Genomic DNA, 22,670 nt, shown 5'->3' with positions numbered 1-22,670 from the left:
TCATTCCTCATGGACCTGCTCCTCCCACTCATCGTTGCATTTGGTTATCTGCTGTTGCACCGTCACATACTCATGCACATATGAGCCTACTGGTGGTCTATCTATACGCAGGTGCGCAAACTACAAATGCACGTTGTCAGACCACGACACATTCATCACAAACATTTCTAGAGGTTTAAGGCTGCGTCAAACAGCTTTGGTCCCCTTTAATTGCTACTTTGCAAGTTCCGAAATTACTTCATTTAGCGCAATAAGAATGTTTAATTTTAACTAGAAACTTATTTTTTTTCTCCTTTTTTTTCTCCTTCCAAATGGCCTAAGCTATACAACACGTAGATGAGAGCCTAATTGTGTGGGATAAATCTGATGGTGGTAGACAGACTATATAGCTATACTGCAGTAGCCTGGGATCTTTTCTAACACAATCATTACCTAATGGTCAGAACCAGTTCCCATTTGTTCTGCTCTTTTTCCATCACTTCCAATTTCACTTGTTTGCATGTCCTATGATGCTTCATCAGAAAATCAGAAAATGTATGTTATGTTTACTAAAGAGCTGGAGAGACGAGCTGGAGAGTGCACCTGTTAATGACCAAACACATAGCAATCATTATTATACTATTGGAATAGAGCTATTTAACACGTATTTTAACGACAAAATATCACTGCCAGCACCTTTAAATTACATTCAACGTGTAATATGTTCTGCATGGAAAAAACAATGTTCAACCTTCACACCTTGTACGTCATTGTAAGTCATTCCACGGTTCAATCAATCAATCTGTGAATACATACACACGCACGCACGCACGCACACACACACACACACACACACACACACACACACACACACACACACACACACACACACACACACACACACACACACACACACAATGCAAGCAAGCACATCCAATAGAGCAATTTAACTCACAACTATCTTACAGAAGGACTTCTACATTTCATAGCTATCCCAGCATGCAAGATCGGCTACAGCACAATGGTTTGTTGGTACTGTAGTCCACAGTAGTGTATTGGTGTCATGGCCCTGGCCCTTTACAGTCTATCTGGTCATGGCTGAATGTTATCATCCTCTAGTGGCTAAAATGAAAAATGCACACAACAAATTATACCTGATTCAACTGATCCCTGGAAACAGGAAACACATACATGTAGAATATGTTCTTCATTTAGTAGTTTAATTACTGTAACAATAATGTAATTACAGTTACATTATTATTATTATTATTATTATTATTATTATTATTATTATTATTATTATTATTATTATTACTATTATTATTATTATTATTATTATTATTATTATTATACAATTTAATGTCTGTTCTAAGTGTGGTTGCCAGAGGCAATCAGACTATAGTTATTGCCCGACTTTATTCTAGATAAACATTCAGTATATACATTGTGTGTGTGGGTCAATACATCATCATCATCAGACATCATCAGCAACCACACTTGCAATTCCCCAGAATTGCACCTCTCTAGTTAGTGTGTAGCTGTACTATAGTCTGGTTGCAGTAGGCAACCAGACTATAGTAATTGCCCGACTTTATTCTCGATAAACTTTTTTATTTTGTCTAAACTTTTTGTGGCGTCATGTCAATACAGTATACCATCATAGTGTACTCAGCGAGCTGCTGGAGGGAAATTGCAACCCACACTTGCAATTTCCCACCATAATTCCCAGAATTGCACCTTTCTAGTTCCTTCTGTTTTGCATTTATTTCACACAGCCTCAGTTTATGAAGATTCTTATTAATACAATATTAATAATGTTGTGAGCTTGTAGCTTGTCTATACTATTTTGTGGCATTATTTGTAACACTAAACAATAAAAAAGGGAAAAAAGGATTTGTCAGTGTGACCACTGACCAACCAACATTGTACATAGTAACATAGGCTTTGATGCTGGTTTCAGGTCAGTTCAATTCCTCAAGGTGCAGTAACAAGCCACAAGTGGTGATGAAACTTGTCATTCAGCTTTTTCAGTTTTTCTGGACTATGTTGTGCTCGCCTCAAATGGCATGGACACCATTAAACCATGTCCTCAGTTTAATCATACTGTACCACACAGTATACTCTGCTATTTTGCATCTGGAGGTAAAGATGGCCGGGGTAAATATGTGTACAAAGTTCATGGGAGACTAGCCTACACTGGAAGTGGTGTGATGATCATTCTGATGGTGGGATGCTAGTAGTATAGTGTGTTGCTCTGAGCTTCTCGGGGTGTATACATGTAGAATGTGATTGCAGTCAGCCCCTGCCATCAGTGACAGCTTAAATTGGAGTATCGTCATGCTGAATGGAAAAAGCAACTTAAGTGGAGCTAAATCCTTGACAAACAGATGTGAGCCAGATGTCACAGCTAGAGAACCCCACAGGATGTGTTTATAATCAAAGGAATAACTGCATGATGCCTGTTTTACAAATAGCATGTGGTTTTATTTATAGAAAGACTGCAGTGTATGTATGTATGTATGTATGTATGTATGTATGTATGTATGTATGTATGTATATATGTATATATGTATATATGTATGTATGTACGTACGTATGTGTGTGTGTGTGTGTGTGTGTGTGTGTGTGTGTGTGTGTGTGTGTGTGTGTGTGTGTGTGTGTGCGTGCATGCATGCATGCATGCATGCCTGCATGCCTGTCTGTCTGTCTGTCTGTCTGTCTGTCTGTGTCTGTCATTCAATCTAACTATCAAAATCAAAGATCTAATTAACTATTAGACTAATGAAAATTAAAGTAGGCTATGTCCCTTTTTTATCAATTAAGAAAAGCCTTGATCAATGCCATTAGTATATGACCCTCATACCCTCCTCGTTGCTCATGTGGAGAAACAAAGCTTTTTCTTGGTGTCCTCAGAAACCCCAGGAATGTTTTAGACGGCAATTGCTGTAGGTATGATTCTTTACAGTTACTGTAGTAGTCATTTGTAAGGACTGTGTATACATGCACTTTGAAAAATGCTTAAGCTCAGTCTTTTATATACAATGTCGCAGAATTGGTCTTGTGCAAATGCCATGTATTCCCAACCAGATCTATTATGAAAGATGAATATAAAAAATACAATCAGAAAGGGCTGTATTTCCAAGACAAAAGGGCGGTGCATTTATTATATTTCAACCAATAACAAATGAAATGTGTCACAGAATATAGGGCTAGATACAGGAAGAATACTGGCAAAAGATCAACTTAATGTGGTAATAAACCCAGCTAAAAAAAGACAATAATTTGAGGGTGAAATTATAGGATATCACAGATACAGTAGAAGTCATCATCTAGACCAGCATGTATTTATTGCTTCAGACATTTGCATTAAAGAACAGCTGTACTGTACATCAATTCTCTTGAATTCTCTTGAATTTAATGAATAATATTACAATTGAGGTGATCCATGACCTTATTAAGAGTCAACACTCCGACCTATACGCACTAAAACAGACCATAGACCATTTTCATTCCAGCCACGTTGTTTCTATTTCTAAACATCTAACCGATGTCCTCTGGCTGCACACAGGGACAATACAATAGAATAAAGATCTCACTGTTTCTTTCAATTGTGTGAAACTTGTGCAAACTAACCCTTCTGTACTGCATATTCTGCAAACCGTAACAAGGTCTTTGTGAAATGTGTCATATAAAAAGCTGCACTTGTATCCACACAGTAAAATCTGAAGGTCCTTACACATCACTAACATTTTTCTTTACTGCGATGAATTTGCCAAAAGGTTCGGCAATGCTTTTCTGATGGTTTATTTGTCTCACTCCCAGTGTGTGAAGACCTTGCATCTAACTCTGAGAATGTACAAATGACACTCTCGGAGTTGCAAAGGGATACATAAACACTGGGGATTAACTGTGCAGGTGGTCACTGAAGTTTTCATTTCTAATTACTTTTGGATCTTGTTTTTGCCTGGAACATTTGAAAAACAAAAATAACAAAAAGATAGTGAGATTTCAATATAATGAAAACAATAATTTCCCAAATTCCCCAAAACAGCCTGATCATTGTAGTTAAAAAAGAAAAGCAAAAAACTCGATACCTCTTCATTTCAGTAGAGCTTATTTTCAGTATGTTCACAGATACAACAGCAACTAATCTACTTCATAACAAAAATGTTCAAAAGCATCAAAATGTTCATCAAGAATAATGTATCATCAAAGCTTATAAAAAACCTAAACCGAGTTAATTAAAAAGCCAAAAATGTGGAGGAAAAAGCATATTCTGTGAAAACCGCTGAAGCCCAAGCTATTCTGCTTTATCTCTTTGTAATATCCAGTCACTTAAGCGCTAGACTAGAGTAACATGTTGCCTTTGTCTGCATAACATAGAAGCTAATCTTACTTGCTTTATGGTGCTTGTTTAAAAGCAGGGCATTATGTATACGAGTCCTAAACTACATACATACATACATACATACATACATACATACATACATACATACATACATACATACATACATACATACATACATACATACATACATACATACCTGTACTGTACAAACAGTACATACATACTGTAGAAACAGTACATACATACAGGATTCTCAGTAACCTGGAAACAAAAGCTGCCACTATCACAAAATTAAATTCTCTACACATCACATCAAATGATATTCAATGACAATTCTAATAAGCACTCGCTTTTGAAAAAGGTGATTGCGGGAGGTTTCAGTGCGTTTATAATGAGTCGGTCACTCTGAAGGCAACACATTTAGCATGGCTATTCTTCTGCTTTTGACAAACAACGAGGTTCTGTGTGCCTGGGCTGAGCCTTGCACATCAGAACGCATGGCCTGTTTGTACAAAGCAAGAGTTCCCAAAGATAAAAGCACACTTATGGCTGATTTATACTTGTTTGTGTGCCATGTCACACACTGAAAACAGCAGATCTACAAGCTCACAACATTGCACCGCAGCACCTTGTGAGTGTGTAGATTGTTGGCCAGAGACACAGACAGCTACAGATAAATCAGGCTTTAGAGTAATAACACAGTAGAAATGTTTTGCATAGCATTTGGCTTTGCTGCACTTATCAATGCCACCTGGACTACGGGAAAAAATATATAGATGCCAAATGCTAAATGTTTCATGTCTTTAGAATTAGTGGCATTAAGTGAATGGAATTCTACAATGAGACTGAAATAATGAATTGTAAAGAAAGTAGTAGATTATCGTACAAGTAGAAAGGCAAGGCAAACATGGCAATATTTCTTTTGTACAGCTATGAACATGCGATGTAATGCAATAAAATATAAACTAAATGAAAAAACTGAATAAATCCACTAACCGATGGTAAGAATAAGGATTAGGTGCTTGGTATTGGTTTTGGATTCTGTTCCAGTTATTAAACACCTGAAGTAGGACGTCAGAGGGATGAATGACTCTTGTTATGGAGGTTTATATGGCTCCTGGCTTGATAATTGGCTCCCTGTTGAGATAAGTGGCCCAGTAGACCAGGTTGAACGTTCCAAAGAGAACAGGGAACACTATCCTGGCCATCTTATCGATCTTGCTCACGCTGTTGTAAGTCTTTTTGGGTTCTGGGGGCTTGGTTTCCGAAGGTTTGAGTAGAACGGCTGTGCTGTTTGAAATGGTGGAAATGGAGGAATCCTTGGTAAGGTTGGGTGCGTAGTTCACTCCTGCTGAACAGGCGTTGTTTGACTTCTTAGCCAGACGGTCCTTTTTCTGTGGTGTAAGAGAAAGGCATTATTATACAATTCAGATAAAAGCCCTGCTACCAGCACCTAGAGGCTGTGCTGCTATTTACACCCAACTGGTAATTTTGGCTGAAGCGTTGTGCCACAGGAAAGGCCATGGGGTCATAAATATCAGGAGGGACAGACAGACACTTAAAGCCTTTACGGATGCATTGGTAACTTGTAGATCTTCTATTTTTTGCAGAATGTTCACCCCAGAATAGTGGTTAGTGAAAGTGGTTAAGGCCCTGCTACAAGCAGGTTAAAACATTGTAATGCATCTTGCAATAGACCTGGATACATTTCTACGATGGCATTAGTTTATGATAACCTGTAGCTAGCTATCATTCAAATTGGATCTTTATTCCGCATGAAAACAAGCCTAGTTCAGTTGGGTGGGATTATCTGTCAAGTGAAATTTGACAGATAATCTTATTTGTGATGTAATCTCTGTTCTGTTCTGTTCTGTTCTGTTCTGTTCTGTTCTGTTCTGTTCTGTTCTGTTCTGTTCTGTTCTGTTCTGTTCTGTTCTGTTCTGTTCTGGTGGTATGACTGGTAAAGTGGAAGTCGAGCCATTCTTCTGAAAATGAATCAAATACTGTGTCTCAGTGTGGATGTATTTGTCTTGCTATGAAATAACAAAAGACTCAACTCAAATTCACTTCTCTGTCAGTGCTGGTACCTAGACAGCTGAATTCATGCTTGTTCTAAAATGCAGAGCTTTTACATAAATAATTTTGATTTATGAAGGCACCCGAGTTTGCTCCAAGATAAGCAACAAAACCAAGCAACTAAACATGCAAAAGCTAGCTATTTTCTAAATAAACTATTTCCTTTCTACAGATAGCTTAGCCAACGTCACCACATTCCTACATTTCACAAAGGTGTACTTTGCATCTTTGCAACTTTAACACTGAAATGAACATTTTGTCTAAGTAATAATGACTCGATCTCTGTTATTGCTGGATTGTGTAAATAATAAATTGAAGAAAAGTATTTCAACGTGGACATCAGTAAGACTAGTCTCTCCCTCTCTCTCTTTCTCTCGCACGCACGCACACAAGCACGATACACCCTGGCTACTGAATAACTATGGTGAGCATTGATGTTTATGGCCGATAATGAACTGGCAGAGTGCCATGATGACACTGGCAGGATGAGTAGCTCCTCTATTGATCCAGCTCCATTGCAGTGCTTCAGAATACCTGATTTATATCTCCATTTAGATCACGTGTGGCCGGGAGTCTCAACAACAGCAAACTTTATACTGGACTCTTTTTCTTTACTAAATTGAATGACTATCTCCAACATCAGAATTTTAATTCTATCCCTACTCCTGGATCATAAAGTAGTGACAGCTAGCAACTGTCCCCACATGGGAGGGTACTTCTCATCTGTACTTCTTCAGACCATGCATGTACAATTTGTACATAGACATAGAAACACACCTTGGGTTGTTGGGCCTCCATTGCTTTTTTTCCATCCCAGGCCCAGCTCCGCTTGGTGAAGTAGTTGACAGTCGCAAACTCAATTAGAGCCGAGAAGACGAAGGCATAGCAGACAGCAATGAACCAGTCCATGGCGGTGGCATAGGCCACTTTAGGCAAGGAGTTGCGAGCGCTGATGCTGAGCGTAGTCATAGTCAGCACTGTAGTCACACCTGGTGGACGGAAGTGGTTTCAGCAGTTTCAGTAATCAGCTGTAAGCTTTGGGATATATAGTATATCATGTTTTATCATGTCATGTTTTATGCCATTTATTTTTATTCACGTCATACTGCAGGAGAGGGGGGGGGGGGGGGGGGGTCACACTCTTGATTTGTATGCTGATGTCATACCTTTTCTTTTTTGGAAGAAAATATTATATGAGAGAGAGAGAGAGAGAGAGAGAGAGAGAGATAGACTGATTTTCATTGTTTTGGTGAATAGCTAAAGGGCGAGGTCACGTGCACGCATCCGCCTGGGTGACGGCAGACTGCTGGGCGAGCACTGGCGCTTTGGCATGGGGGGTCAGATCAACATATGGAATGAATTCTGTACTGGCCATATATGGAGATCTAAGGGTGACAGCAGGAGCAATGTATGTGCGGACAAGATGGTTCATCTCAAGGGGTAATTCCCAATAACGAATTTTCAACAAAAACAACAATGTTTTGAGTGTACAGGGTTTGATGCCTTAATCGAGGCCTTAATTTTCGGGCCTGTTGAGAACTCTAGTTTTCGCCGGCTGCTGGGCGTGGCTGCACTAATAACTTTGGGGCGGGCCCGTCTAGAGTTTGAGTGTCTTGAAAACCAGGATCATTTCAAGTTACTACACAGCAAAATCCTGAGTGGTAATATAATTCACTCAGTAGTACTCACCAAAGACAGTTCGTGCCGGCACGGACTCCCGGTTGAGCCAAAATGAAACTTGAGATAGGATCACGGTCATGAAGCAGGGCATGTACGTCTGGATGACAAAATATCCAATCTTCCTCTTCAGGTAGAAGTGACACATCATTACAGTGTACTGACCTGTGGGAACACACCATGCAGAGGTGAGGTGAGAGTGATGACAGTGTTAACTGTACACAGAGACAGAGAGAGACACGACATGGCATGATGACCCTATGGATTCATTCATTGACATCACGGCAGATGCATGAATAGATTATTCTTCCTCACAGAGGCTGTACTGAGCGTGACAGACTCTGTCCTAACCCTAAACTCAACTCAAAATTATACTGCATTTTCTATCTGCTAGAGCAGTGGTTCTCAACGTGTGGGTCGCCACATGATTTTTGGGGAGTCCCAAGTTGATGGTAAGGTGGCAATCTAAGGACTTATTTAAGACCTTTCTAATACCTCCCACATTTTGATTACTTTTGGATCACATTTCTTATTATTTTTTTATTTTGAAGTAATGCTATGGAGTTCTTGAATCTTATTTTGAAGTGATGCTTTTGTGTTTCCTGTCTTCCATTGTAGTTGTTTCCTTCCTTGTCTCACCTTCCCTGATATTTTGTTCATCGTTTCACCTGTGTCTTGATTTTCCCCAGCCAAACTGCCAATCCTTGTGTTGATTGATTTGAGTTCACCTGTGTCCTGTTAATCTGTGCCTATTTAAGCCCCGTGTTTGGTTGTGTTCGTTGTTGTTGTTATTGTCGTGCCTCTTACACACATTTCAAACGAACATTCTGTGTTCCAGCTGTGTTTCATGGGAGCCTCAATGCTTTTCCAATGGAAGTCACGTGGTTTGAACAAACACTTGTGTTTGATTTCCCCCCCTCCCCCCATCAATCAAACACAAGTGTTTGGTCAAACCACGTGACTTCCATTGGAAAAGCATTGAGGCGGCCATGGAACACAGAGTGTGTATGAGGCCTAGATCTGAGTTTCCAAGTCTTTGTTTGTTTGATGGTGTTGCTCTCCTGCAAACCTCTGTTAAATAAACGTCCACTTGAAGATTCTGACTTCCTCGCATTTGGGTCCTACTTAAAATACATCTTGACAGTCACAGGCTCACAACCATGCTCCAAGTTGTTTATTGTCAAGAATGTCAAAATAAAATCAGTGAAGGTTGTCATGTTCTGATGTTTAAGCATCAAACAAACAGGCCATGTCTGAGGACACAATGTTATCAAAGTTGTTCATACAAGCTACTGTAAAAGGATTAAACATTCCATTATTATTATTATTATTTTAAACTTTGTTCCATTTAAAAATAAAGATATCAATGTAGGCAACAGGTAAGGTGTTTGCCAGGAAAATAATGTCTTTACATCCCAGGATGATCTCACTTCTATTTTAAAATGCAATTTGTGCCTGTAGATTGTGTGCTGGTGGTTGAGAGATTCATTTAGTTGCAATTTATACTGATATTTTAGTTTTTGTAGTTCTGATATTTTTGTTTGTTCTGTTATTACAGTACCCCTGCTGGCCTGAGATGAATCCTGAGCGGCTCTTCCTCCTGTGCCTTCCCTCTCAGCTGTCCTACTATCCCACTGACATGTAAATACAGAACATTACAAATCATAATAATAGTAATAATAATCTATAGAAATGATTTATCACCAAGAGTTTAAATATTAAATACTAAACAATACATGAAGATTTCTTCTTTTCTTTTTTTTTTATCACAAAAGCGTCCCATAGTGTCACATAATGACAGTAGCATAGTCATCTTGAGCTAAATCATTGAAAAAGAGATGGAATATCTTTGTATCTGTACCCCATTGACCAACTAAAGATTGCATTTGAAGCTTTAGATAAAAAAATCCTGTCGAGCCGTGGAGTCTGATAAACTATAGAAAATCCACGGATGACTGCTGCTTTCTCCTGGCAAAATCGGATTTTTGTGTCTCACTAATCCCTTGTCACAATCTGCATCGTGCGGCTCTCTCTCTCTCTCTCTCTCTCTCTCTCTCTCTCTCTCTCTCTCTCTCTCTCTCTCTCTCTCTCTCTCTCTCTCTGCAACACACACATACCATTCCATCTCACTCTTCCAGGGCTAGGTCACATTTGATTGGGGCTAGAACTACAAAACAAACACCCTCTGACCCACGGTGGGATTCCAGACAGGTGCACAGATGCCTGGCGTGGAGGGGGGCTGAGGGGGACCGGAGGGACAACTTTTTTGGAAGGTTCTGCATGATCCAGACAGCCGGGGCATAATGTCTTCAGTGAGAGGGGTGCTTCAATGACTGGTACCCAGCAGGCCTGCACGGCTCTGGGACGACAGGAGGAGCCCTGCTCACGACGACTGACTGTCGTCTATGCTTGGACCTGGATGGAATTCTGAGAAGGCGCGACAATGCGGTTTTGGTGGATTGTACTGCTCTATGTTTGGAGCGTTTACGGGGAGCTGCCGTTCATCGCAGAGAACAACGCAGCTATGTTGGTCAACTGGTGAGTAGAGTGGAGAACTTCTGGGGTCATTCAGGTGTTACATTGTGGGGTTGCGTGGTCAACTGGTGAGTAGAGTGGGAGAACTTCTGGGGTCATTCAGGTGTTACATTGTGGGGTTGCGTGGTCAACTGGTGAGTAGAGTGGGAGAACTTCTGGGGTCATTCAGGTGTTACATTGTGGGGTTGCGTGGTCAACTGGTGAGTAGAGTGGGAGAACTTCTGGGGTCATTCAGGTGTTACATTGTGGGGTTGCGTGGTCAACTGGTGAGTAGAGTGGGAGAACTTCTGGGGTCATTCAGGTGTTACATTGTGGGGTTGCGTGGTCAACTGGTGAGTAGAGTGGGAGAACTTCTGGGGTCATTCAGGTGTTACATTGTGGGGTTGCGTGGTCAACTGGTGAGTAGAGTGGGAGAACTTCTGGGGTCATTCAGGTGTTACATTGTGGGGTTGCGTGGTCAACTGGTGAGTAGAGTGGGAGAACTTCTGGGGTCATTCAGGTGTTACATTGTGGGGTTGCGTGGTCAACTGGTGAGTAGAGTGGGAGAACTTCTGGGGTCATTCAGGTGTTACATTGTGGGGTTGCGTGGGCTGGCACTACACAGCAGTTCTGGGATTACTTCTCCTGTTAAGATGTTGAGTTTAGGGAGACTCCATGGGTCATGGGCCTGGCTCAGCAGCTGCCAGATGTACTCAAATAAGCCCCAGTTTATAGATTCTATCTATATTGTTAAAGGTCCAGCATGTCCTCTCGTTTTTAATTGAGAATGTGTAACCGTGTTGTCTATTATGTTCATTCTCATCAGCTTAACCTATGAGGTTAAAGGTCATTGTGAGCTCTTGGCTGAGCTATTCTGGATGCTGTAAATAGGGTTTGCACCTCAGATTAGCAACGCTAATTGAGGCCTAGCTCCCTGTGACTTCCCTCGTAAGCCATGGGAACGGTTACAGGTGGGCGTTTAGAATAAGATGGTAGACAGAGAAACATGGCCGACGCGTGTCTCACTCTGATGCCTGCTGGGAGTTTTTGTTCTCTGATGATGACTTCCCCATCATTCCAGAGCCGTGTTCACAGGGGAGGACCCTGAGATCACCTTTAGATTGACTGCAGCTGATTGCGTTTAAAAGGCACCGTGGACAGACGGACTTAGCAGCTTGAAACGCTAAGTGCTAATACGCCATCCCACGCCAACATCTTTGCTTGGCAGATATGGGTTAAAGTAACATATCAGCATTATACGCAAAACCCCCACCCTATAATAACCTCTCTTCTGACAGGCCGCAAAACTGTATTATCATACCTCTTTACATAACAGTATTAAGCGGATGCTGCTCCCCCCTCCACACACACACACACACACACACACACACACACACACACACACACACACACACACACACACACACACACACACACACACACACACACACACACACACACACACACACACACACACACACACACACACACACAAATATACGGCTTCCCCCACGTGTCTCCACCCGCGGCAACCAATCCCACGGCAGGTGACGTCACTCAGTAAAAGCACAACTGATGGGCCTGCATAAGGATTAACCCTGCAGACCCATTGGCTCAGACCAGGGGATAAGTGATTTCCCCCCATAACTCCCCCCCCCCCCCTCTATCTGTCTCTCTCTCTCTCTCTCTCTCTCTCTCTCTCTCTCTCTTCCCTCAGCAGCCCTGGAGACAGCTGGCTGTGTGTGGGAGGCATTCTCAAATCCTTGCGATTCATTTGTTGTCTCCGTACAGCTTGATTTGAAAACATTTTCTCCTCACACCAGCTTTAGGTGACACGCAGCATAAATAAATGAAGGGGTTTGGGGCACACCGGGCCGTCTCTGAGGCACTGATACTCTGGGTTGATATATACACACCGGGCCGTCTCTGAGGCACACCGGGCCGTCTCTGAGGCACACCGGGCCGTCTCTGGGGCACACCGGGCCGTCTCTGGGGCACACCGGGCCGTCTCTGAGGCACTGATACTCTGGGTTGATATATACCAGGTGTAGGAAATGCCTCTTTTTGATCTACCCACCGGTACTGAGGTGATCGGTTTGAGTTGATCAAAACCAGCCTTTATTCATTATTAATTATAACACTTTTCACCCCAGCTAGTCTGAATTGTATATTATTCATATTCAATTATTCACTCATCCTTTGGTTTTTATTATTAACAAGTAAAACCCTATACTGTATCATACTGTATACTGTAGTTCATCGTAGGAGGAATAGTGAAAATAGCCGATATACAACCAAACAAGCTTGTATGAAGTAGTTTGGGCTATTTTTGAAATACTAGAGGTTCAGGCCACTACCTGAACAGTAACACTGTTCTGTTGTTTTAGCCAGCCTGCAGATTTGTTTGCACCAATTTTAATATAGGAATTTGGCATTGTTTGCTTAATGACATGCTCAAAATAAGTGGTTACATTATTGACATTATAATGACATTATTATAACTAGCCCTGTGCCTGCGGGCAACGTTGCAAGTCGCGCATCATTGTGATGTCAGAACATCATTGTGATGTCAGAACATTTAATATATGGAGCTGGCCAATTAGCCAATTGATCACACCTGATCACCCCGGCGGGGTGATCAGGTGTAGGTGTGCACCTGATCACTTATAGCACTTCTTGCATTTATAGATACTAGACCTATGTGCCCGTCGGCCACCGGTCTACTTGGGAACTTGGGAATCTAATATGTAATACCCGTTGTCACCCGTTGTCATAGCACCCGTTTTAACTATCCGTCTGTATCTGCCCATACTGTATCTTCCTGGCTGCCTGTGTCTGAAAAGTGCAAACTGACTGTGAAAAGTGGACTGTAAGTAAAAAAAATCACACCCGTGTGAACTGAGTGGTGTGCCTGTCTGACGTAATGAAATCATGTCTGACGTAATGAAATCACACCCGGGTGAACAGGGTGAACATAGCAACCATTCTCATTTTTTCTGCACTAACAAAGCCAGTTGTAGGAGTGGTTTACACCACTCAAAAATCACACCCGTGTGAATTGAGGGGTGCTTTACCAACCCTTATCATCTTACATCATCGCGATATCATAACATCATATGCTGATTTGCTCAGTGACAGACAAAACAAACATACTCTGTTCATTGTTAATGACATTTAATGTTTGTTTTAGTGACAAACTGTCCATTGTCAATGGCGTTTTTAATGTTTGTCTAGGAAAGACAAACATTAGACCTGTATAGGGGCTAGTGCCCCTCAACAAATGGCAGGTGTGGGGTTGCCATGGCAATCAATTGGCTGAGGCTGGGAATTTTACAGGTGAGGGGACTTTGACTCACTGGCAGAGTTTGACCAGAGCCTTTTGTGGTGTTCCTGGACAATGGTGTATCCCACCGACTCAAGGCCGGGCACTGCACTCCCTGTGGTGGTGTGGAACGTGTGACTCAAATTTGAAGTCGGTGGGGCAAACAGTTCTCGAATTACCTGGATTACAATCGTACACATTTATAGTTAGATAGTTAGATTAGCAGCCTATAAGACTTCACTGTCGGGCACTGGGTTTGAAGTGACCATGTGCCTGAAAAGGCTGCCCACCCCTGCTGTATTAGTTCTCTTGTAAGAGGTACTAACTGCACTGAGAACCTGACACGAGAGGCATGGTCACCACCTGTGGTCAGGCGTAACCTTCACTGTGCAACAACAGCTACTATACGTCTCTGGGAAGTACTGCCCAAGGAAGTTACGTTGATGCTTGTCAAATCGGCGCACATTCCAAAGGCATGGAAATCGTGTTGTGATTGGTCGAAAAAGACAGCTTCCAGGGGATGTTCATACAATGGAAGTCCCGCCCTATAGACTTCTTCACCAGGCTTTTCTCCTCGTGAGATGACAAAGGGCTGGGAACAAGGTTAGGCATAACCGTACCTCGGCTGGTGTAGATGTCCTCCGTGCCGGCGGTCTGGCCGATCAGGTGGTACTGGTTGAGTCGCGACCCCTCCTCTGCCACCACCACGGATTTGGCAGCTCCCTGAGTCCACGTGTAGACCACCTCTGACACTGGATAAGCATCTGAGAGAGAGAGAGAGAGAGAGAGAGAGAGAGAGAGATGACTTGCACATGAGAGCTGAGCAGCACGTTTTTTTCTTGTAAACATCAGGAAATTACAGTCAGTGCGATCAGCGTCCTTAATGTGTATAACGCTATTATGATATTACGTCAGGGAATGTGCCCACGGGACTGCAATTACTCTGTTCCATTCAACTTGGATGTTAAAGCGCTGAGTGCTTTAGAAAGCGATTAGACAGCACAGACAGACAGACAGACAGGGTGTGTGTGTGTGTGTGTTTATAAGGCAAAAATAGAGGCATCAGTTTAAAAGGGCGAGGGTTAAAGTAATATTGATTTGCTCTTTGCTGAAGAAGACACTGGTTTGTTGTGATGAAAACAGTATTTTTGACATTTTCATTCATATTTGATTAAAGCAATACGGCTTGTTGGTCTATAAAAAGAAAGGTAAATCATCTATCTATCTACATTAATGACATAATTGCGACCATAGGTCGCATGTACTATGCATTTCCCGTCAGTCCGTCCGTCCGTCCGTCCGACCCCACGCCTCCATATGGTCATGGCTCGTGACATCACGTGACATCATCATGGATGGAGATTAGGGATGCTCCGATCAGGTGTTTTGGGACCGATCCCAATCACCGTTTCAATATTTCCAAAATTATTATATGTCAAAAACCCACGTCAAAACTGTTCCTGTGTGTGGGGAGGACGGGGAGAATGTTTAAAAATGTTTAAAGAATGTTTAGACAATGCAAAATTATATATCTGATTGACATTTATACCACTTAAATGGTGTAAAAGATCGCTTTCTCCAGGTAAATTGGCAATCACAGATAGGGTAAATTGCCGATTCTTTCCCATTTTTAAGCAATGCATTGCCTTTTTATTTGATGACTTTATGGATTACTTGATTTTTGGAAAATAGAAGATCTACAATTTTTGGTTCAATTACTTTTGGATTACTTTTGGGATTCTTTTTTGGATACTCATTGGAGACATTGGAGAAAGGAACTTTACATTGCAGGTCTTAAAAAATCGGAGATTGAACATTTTCATTTTTAGGCTACTTTGAAATCTTGATTGTTCAATTGAATTATTATTTTGGTTGATAAAGTTTAAGTCAGACAAAACATATTGCAATTTAACTTCAAAAGCAACAGTTTTATGTTTTCCTTTTGGTTGCAGTATAAAGATTTACTGATTTAGCGTTTTTGTGAACTCTCACTCAATTGATACTCTGCTGTGGGTGGGGATGGTGCCAGGGTTAAATGGCCCGCACGTGTTTACAATTGTCTAATACTACACTCCTCTTTATACATTAGTAGCATGCTGTACTACATCTGGACTCACTGGCTCAGATCGGTGAACCAATAGGATCCACCGCCTGTTTTCGACCGGCACCTGCCGGAGCAGGTGGATCAATGGTTTGAAGTTGTAGTCATGGTTGCGTTCTCAAGTCTGCACATAAATTGGGTGCATGCATCCTGATCCCGGACTAGTCTCCATGGATTGAAAGCCCTGACATCAATTCACATGGGGGTTACCGTATTACAGGCTACAGCAGCCTTGGATCTCAAAGACGCTTCTAACCAGGAATAGCTTTTGAGACTGATCGTGATATCCCACTTTAATCCACTGTCTTTGATCAAACACAGAGGTTATCCTGGTAGCGCTGCTTTTAAGCGAAACACTTGAAGTTGGATCTGATTGCATCATAAAAAGTGTGAATTAGATACACTTTGTTGCGGCGAATCATGAGTGGGGTCTGTGGGGATTTGTAAGCTCAAGTCTCTGGAGTCCTCAGGGTTCTGAGACAATAGTCTCAGTTGTGTTATTGTCTTCCCTCTAAAATAACATTTCCCTTTGAGTCATTCCGCTCTTTGATTTTATTTGAATGTTGGCGTTACAACATTGCAGTGCAATGTTGCATACTGCTAATGAGAGTGCCAATTTAACAAAAGCACAACAGAAAGCAATGTTTATGCGCGTTCATATAATTAATTGCAGTGATGATTGGTACTCAATGCTTAGCCATGCTGTTACCTGAGAGACAACACAGAGACCTCACATTTACTTTGTTCACTCCAGTCCCAACATTAACCTTAAAATCCCCAAATCAAAAATGTGTTTCTCTATAATCTCTCGATATAACTGATGGACTCCCATATTGTTACTATCAACCTACCTTATGTGACCTTAACCACATTTGGAACCGTGCACTCTCCACTATTAGCTCCAAGATGATTGCCAAGCAACACCAGAACAAGCAAAAACAAACAAGCCTTGTAAAAACATTGTCTCCCTTCCTCCCCCCCCCCCCCTCTCTCTCTCTCTCACTTCAGCAAAGTATCCAATCTACCAGCACTGCATTAATCCTACATAACCGTGGTGTTAGATGACTTCACAGCAATTTAGATTGACCTCACTTGGGATTATCAGACCAACGACACCCTGCTTTGTCTCAGTCAAGTCCTCACGGAGCCACATGAAGGGCCCTGCGCAGGCTGTTCTTTCGGGGACTACCCATAATTCCGACATCCCATTACTCCGGCTACGTGGCTTTGCGTGCGGCGAGGGTTAGGGACATGGTTAGTAATGTGGCGGGTTGGACCAACGTCGTCGGAAGAATGTGCTGTCAGACTAATGACATGGCACCGTTCTTTCAGGGACTCTGTGGGATACATGACACTTTTAGATTAGTATGACCAATGTTACATCGCATGTAATTATTTTTATTTTAAAGATATTGTTGTGGCTTTTTGCCTTTATTGATAGATACAGTATGTTGACAGGAAACAGAGATGGGGTGGAAGACACACAGCAAAAGTCGTTGGGATCGGGACCGTAATAGGTGCCCGGACTGCTATGCCGGCCCGGGCCTGCAATGGCAATTTGTGATGTGCAGAGGTATTGCCTTAATTAGGCTTAGGGACATGTGACATTTTCACGAGTTTACAAATTTCAGCATCAGAATCAGCCATTGAAATCTAACATGCTGTACCACTCTTTTCAGACATATCTTTCTCATTATTCCATTTAATCTACCTCACCCTGTTTTCCATTGAGCCATTTATGTAGTGGTCAGGTAGGAGAACTACTGGTTGACAAGTGGTACTACCTGAAGGTCAAACTTCAATTCCTCCCGAGGAAGTAGGTGTGCTCTGTGGTAAAAATCACACTTGTGTAAAGTGAGGGGCGCTCTTATCATCACACATCATCATGCATCATCAAATTCTGTGCTCAGTCAATCAAATCATTACATTCCGTGGTACACACAGACACACAAAGCTGGGCATACTGTAGGAGGCTAGCGCCCCTCAAAAATTCCAGCAATTGTGAGGGGGACCCGGCTTCAAATCTTATGTAGGACATGAAAGCATGCAGAAACCTCATATACTTTGACGAATTGAAAAAATGGCTAATCTACAAACCGATTATGATCCGTTGTGGACTTGTAGATCAGTTATTTTTGACGTGGAATGATTTAACACAGGAGAGTTGTCACGGTAATGCTATGCCTAATTGACTGTCTAGGTCTTGTATTTCCTATGTATTATTATGTTCCCTGGTCTAGTTTTCTAGAATCTAAGTTCAGGGTTGATACTGTAGTTTGTTCATGTCTGCCTCAGCAGTATCTTATTTGTAATCAGACCTGTATATATATATTGTTTGTGCCCCAGGCAGTCCTTGTTGGGTCATTGTCTTCTCTCACATGTCTTAGCTTGTGTTAACATTGCATGATTGACATTGACATGACTCACATGCTGATTGGCTATATAGTATGCTCCAAAATGAGTAAATAAATCATATAGTGTATAGAAAATACGTACTGTACTTTGTCTTACAAATGTAGTGTACTCAGATATAGAATACCAGACAGTGGCCTTGTGGTTCGAGTGTCCTAGCCTCTTGTACAGACGAGATAATATCTTGTACGGACGAGATAATATCTTGTACGGACAAGATAAAATATATTTTGAATGCATGGCCATTCAGGGGCTCCGTAGATATGAGCTTTATATGACAAATATTTCCTATAAATCCACATACTGTATATGCACATATTTTTAGGCACAGCGAGCAGGCCAGCAGTGGAAGACCTGAGGGGGCGGTTTGGAACATATTTAGGCAGGCAGTCATATAGGTAGGAAGGTGCGAGACCAAATTGAGAGCTTTATAAACAAGTAAATACATTTTAAAATCAATCCTAAAAACAACCGGAAGCCAATGCAGTGAAGCTAAAAATTGAGTAATATGTTCTCTCTTTAATCACCGACCTCAGTGGATCTCTCTCTCTCTCTCTCCCTCTCTCCAAGCTAACTTGACATGTTTTTTGCATGCAGGTATTGCTTTCCATCAGTGCATTTGACTTTAATCTAAACCGCACCACCCCAACTATGAATGTCCTCCCTGCTGAGAATATCTATATATCTCTATATGTCTATATATATATATCTATGAGATGAGAGTGAATGATCCAGCCTAGTTTGCTAATTAAATAAATGAAATGGTACTAGTGCTGCTGCTTAAAACTCAAAACTCACACAAAACTAACACCCCCCACACACACCAAAAAACATCAGACTGCACACAGTCACAGAGACTACAGAGCGAGCCATCATAAGAGAGATCAGATTACAGATTGCAGCCAGCAGCAGCAGCACCACCACCACCACACACACGTAACATGGGTCAGCTGTACAACACAACAACAACCGGACCAACAGTCACTGCAAGTCTACATGTTTATTTACCTGATTGCAGTGTTGCCGCAGTTCACGCTGACGCATTTTCTTTTTTTCATATCCAGAAGGATAAACTCGCATCATGACTGTGATAGATAGATAGATAGATTCTGTTCTGTCTCAAAACTAACTGTCCCTTCCGAACCGAAGCAAAGTTAGCAAACACTTTGAAAGGGGGGCAGGCCACGCAGGGAAAAATAACTACTACGTCTCATTCTGATAACCAAGGTACGCCATTCACCCTACTGCGTAGCCTACACTCAGCCTATACACTGCACAAATACACAAAGCTGGTGATAAACACCTCTTCACAAATTACCGGCTGCCTTCTGTCACAGTTTTCAAAAATCCTGGAAAAAATATTCTCTGTAAGGTTGGACAGTTTTATACTGTAGATATTAATGGGTAGCCAATATGGATTTAGATCTGGACGTTCAACAACAATGGCATTGATGGAGTTAACCGCACTAGGTATTTTTATTGACTTACAAAAGGCATTCGACACAATAAATCATGAGATATTATTACATAAACTGGAACGATATGGGATTAGAGGGGTAGGGCTTAATTGGATTAAAAGATACATCACAAACAGACAACAGTTTGTTCAGATGGGCGAATACAGGTCAAGCAGCTCACCCATTACTTGTGGGGTACCGCAGGGCTCTATTTTAGGTCCTAAACTATTTATATTATATATTAATGACATATGCAAAGTTTCAAGCATTCTGAAATATGTTGTTTTTGCCGACGATACCAACATCTTTTGTTCTGGGGAGAAACTTCAACAACTATTGGAGGTTGTCTCAGCGGAACTAGGAAAACTGAAACTGTGGTTTGACACTAATTAATTATCACTCAAAATTGGAAAGAGTCTATGAGAACACCTTTTTAGGAGTAATAATTGACACAATTCACTTGGAAGCCCCATATAAAGTATGTCCGATCCAAAATAGCAAGAAGTGTTGGTGTTCTAGGCAAAACAAGGTATTTATTAAATTATAAGTCACTGCTCACATTATACAATACACTAATATTACCATATCTATCTTATTGTGTGGAGGTCTGGGGAAATACTTACAAAGGAAACCTCCAGCCACTTGTCATAATACAAAAGAGAGCTATTAGAATAGTACATAAGGTAGGGTATTATGATCACACTAACAAACAGTTTTTAAGGTCAAATACATTGAAGTTTACTGATTTAGTTGAACTTAAAACAGCTCTTATTATTTATAAAGTAAGAAATAGACTAATTCCCAAGAATATCTTATCATATTTCAAGGATAGGGAAGGGGGATATGAGTTGAGAGGAGACTTAAATTTCCAACAACCCAGTGCCAAGACCACTCGGAAGAGTATCTTCCGAGGGGTTAAGATCTGGAATGGCCTACCAGAGGAAGTCAAACACAGTAGTAACTTCTCAAAATTGAGAACTACTAAACTAAACTAAACTACACTACGTTCTTTGCGCAGGGGCGGCCGCGCAGCGTACACTGCGCAAAGCAGAGGGGAATCGGGGGACTTACGCAGCCTGCGTAGTCTGCGTATCGGGGTGAGAAACACCGTGTGTGGCGTGAGTGCGTGTGAAAGACAAATGCGTGACTCTCACGCCAATTGCGTGAGGGTGGGCAGCCCTGTTATAAGAGCTCCTGCTCTCTTCTTTATCCATGATTTGCACAAAGTGGGGCCACACAGGAGAGTTGACATGGTTGCTTTAACCTTCTTATATTAATTTACTGAGCTTTGCTAGTTTGCTATCACCTCGTTGAGGTCAACACTGTTGTTGGCTTCCGTGATATAAAGTACAATTGCACGCCAGTGTTTTCATTCAAATCAGCGCAAGGCAAGTCAGGACGGGGCTTGCCTTGTGCGGTACGCTCTTGCGCTGCTGGTGCAGGTGGACTAGCTTATGAACAAACACTATTTCGGAACGATTTTTGTAAAATACTCGGTCCAGGAAGACATATCTCACATTGTTTTCTGCTTTGTTACTTTTCGATGTGTACACTGTATAATTTTATTGAGGTATCTAAAGAGCACAAAGTATGTTTCTGAACGTACCAATACATACGTACCATCATTGCGAAGCGCGAAGCGCAAAACATTTGCAGAGTTTTTAGAGGTGCCATTTTTTACACTACAAGGGTTTACTACACTTGAGTCAATCAGTACAAAGCTATACTCTCTGTAGCATGGAGCAAGATATGAACATTCACCTGATGAGATCATAGATCATAGAAAAATAATATCATATAATATACCTGTCAAAAGAGTAGTATTTTTCTGGACATGATCACAAGATCTTGCCCTGTTCTCCCCTGCAAAGGTATAATTGAATTGCTACATTACACCAAATCTAATGGTGACCAATGTCAAGAAAATACACAAATACTTCTAACAGTGATGCAAGCTAGCACAATATAGCTAGCAGCCTTATTTTATCTAGTCTACTAACTCAAACTCCATTGATTACAGGTTGTAGCCTATACTAATAATAGCCTATAATTAATAACACTGCAAGGTTATTTATATACTGCACTTGAGTCAATCAGTACAAATCTATACTCTCAGCATTGAGTAAGATATGAATATTCTCTTCTTAACTCTTCTTAACCCAAATTTATTTTAGGATCACAGGGTTGTGTTGAAAATTACAGATCTACAAGCTCACAAAGTGTCACATCCGCAACGTGTTGTGAGCTTGTAGCTCTGCTCATTTCGATGCGCGTTGACCGGTGAAGCTAGAAGACCCAGGAATTTACATCAATTGAGCTTTAGGCTCTGTTGAACGACAAAGTAAATTTAGTTATTGCGATCGTAGGCAGGCGCGGAACTACCGGGGGGGTATCATCAGCAGCAGCTGCACAAAACATGAACAGGTAGGCAGGCAGGCTACAGTACAGTACTGTACTGTTACTCACTGTCACTGAGGGTTGTCACTGCCTGCAACCCTCCCCACCCGTCCTTTCTCTTGATGTCTCGCTTTTGACTGATACTTGTCCATTCAAACTCTAGACGGGCCTGCCCCAATGTTTTTAGTAGAGTTCTCAACAGGCCCAAAAACTAAGGTCCGGCCCTACCTGGGCCCTCCCTGTACACTCAAGACACTGCCCCCGCTGCCACCCTTAGATCTATGGAGCTGACCTGTTCTGACATTCCATATGTTGATCTGACCTCATCAAACCCTGTACACTCAACGAGACACACTCCATATATGGCCTATACAGAATTCATCCCAT

General features: G+C 41.6%; 1 protein-coding gene across 1 annotated transcript in view; it reads right to left on the bottom strand.

Annotated features, from left to right (window-relative positions):
* Nucleotides 1-4,586: 4,586 nt before the first annotated feature.
* The window catches only part of gabra5 (gamma-aminobutyric acid type A receptor subunit alpha5), a 52,683-nt gene continuing 34,599 nt past the window's right edge, over nucleotides 4,587-22,670 (bottom strand). Inside the window, exons 7-10 of the mRNA XM_079505779.1 lie at nucleotides 14,537-14,680; nucleotides 8,093-8,245; nucleotides 7,181-7,392; nucleotides 4,587-5,721 (exon numbers count right to left, since the gene is read on the bottom strand). Coding sequence (XP_079361905.1) covers nucleotides 5,434-5,721; nucleotides 7,181-7,392; nucleotides 8,093-8,245; nucleotides 14,537-14,680 — 797 coding nt within the window. The 3' untranslated portion in view covers nucleotides 4,587-5,433. The remainder of the gene's footprint in view (nucleotides 5,722-7,180; nucleotides 7,393-8,092; nucleotides 8,246-14,536; nucleotides 14,681-22,670) is intronic.

Source organism: Electrona antarctica (genome assembly GCF_951216825.1).
Source record: "Electrona antarctica genome assembly, chromosome: 7".
NCBI classification, from domain to species: Eukaryota; Metazoa; Chordata; class Actinopteri; order Myctophiformes; family Myctophidae; genus Electrona; species Electrona antarctica.
This window is presented reverse-complemented; position numbering and strand designations above follow the sequence as displayed.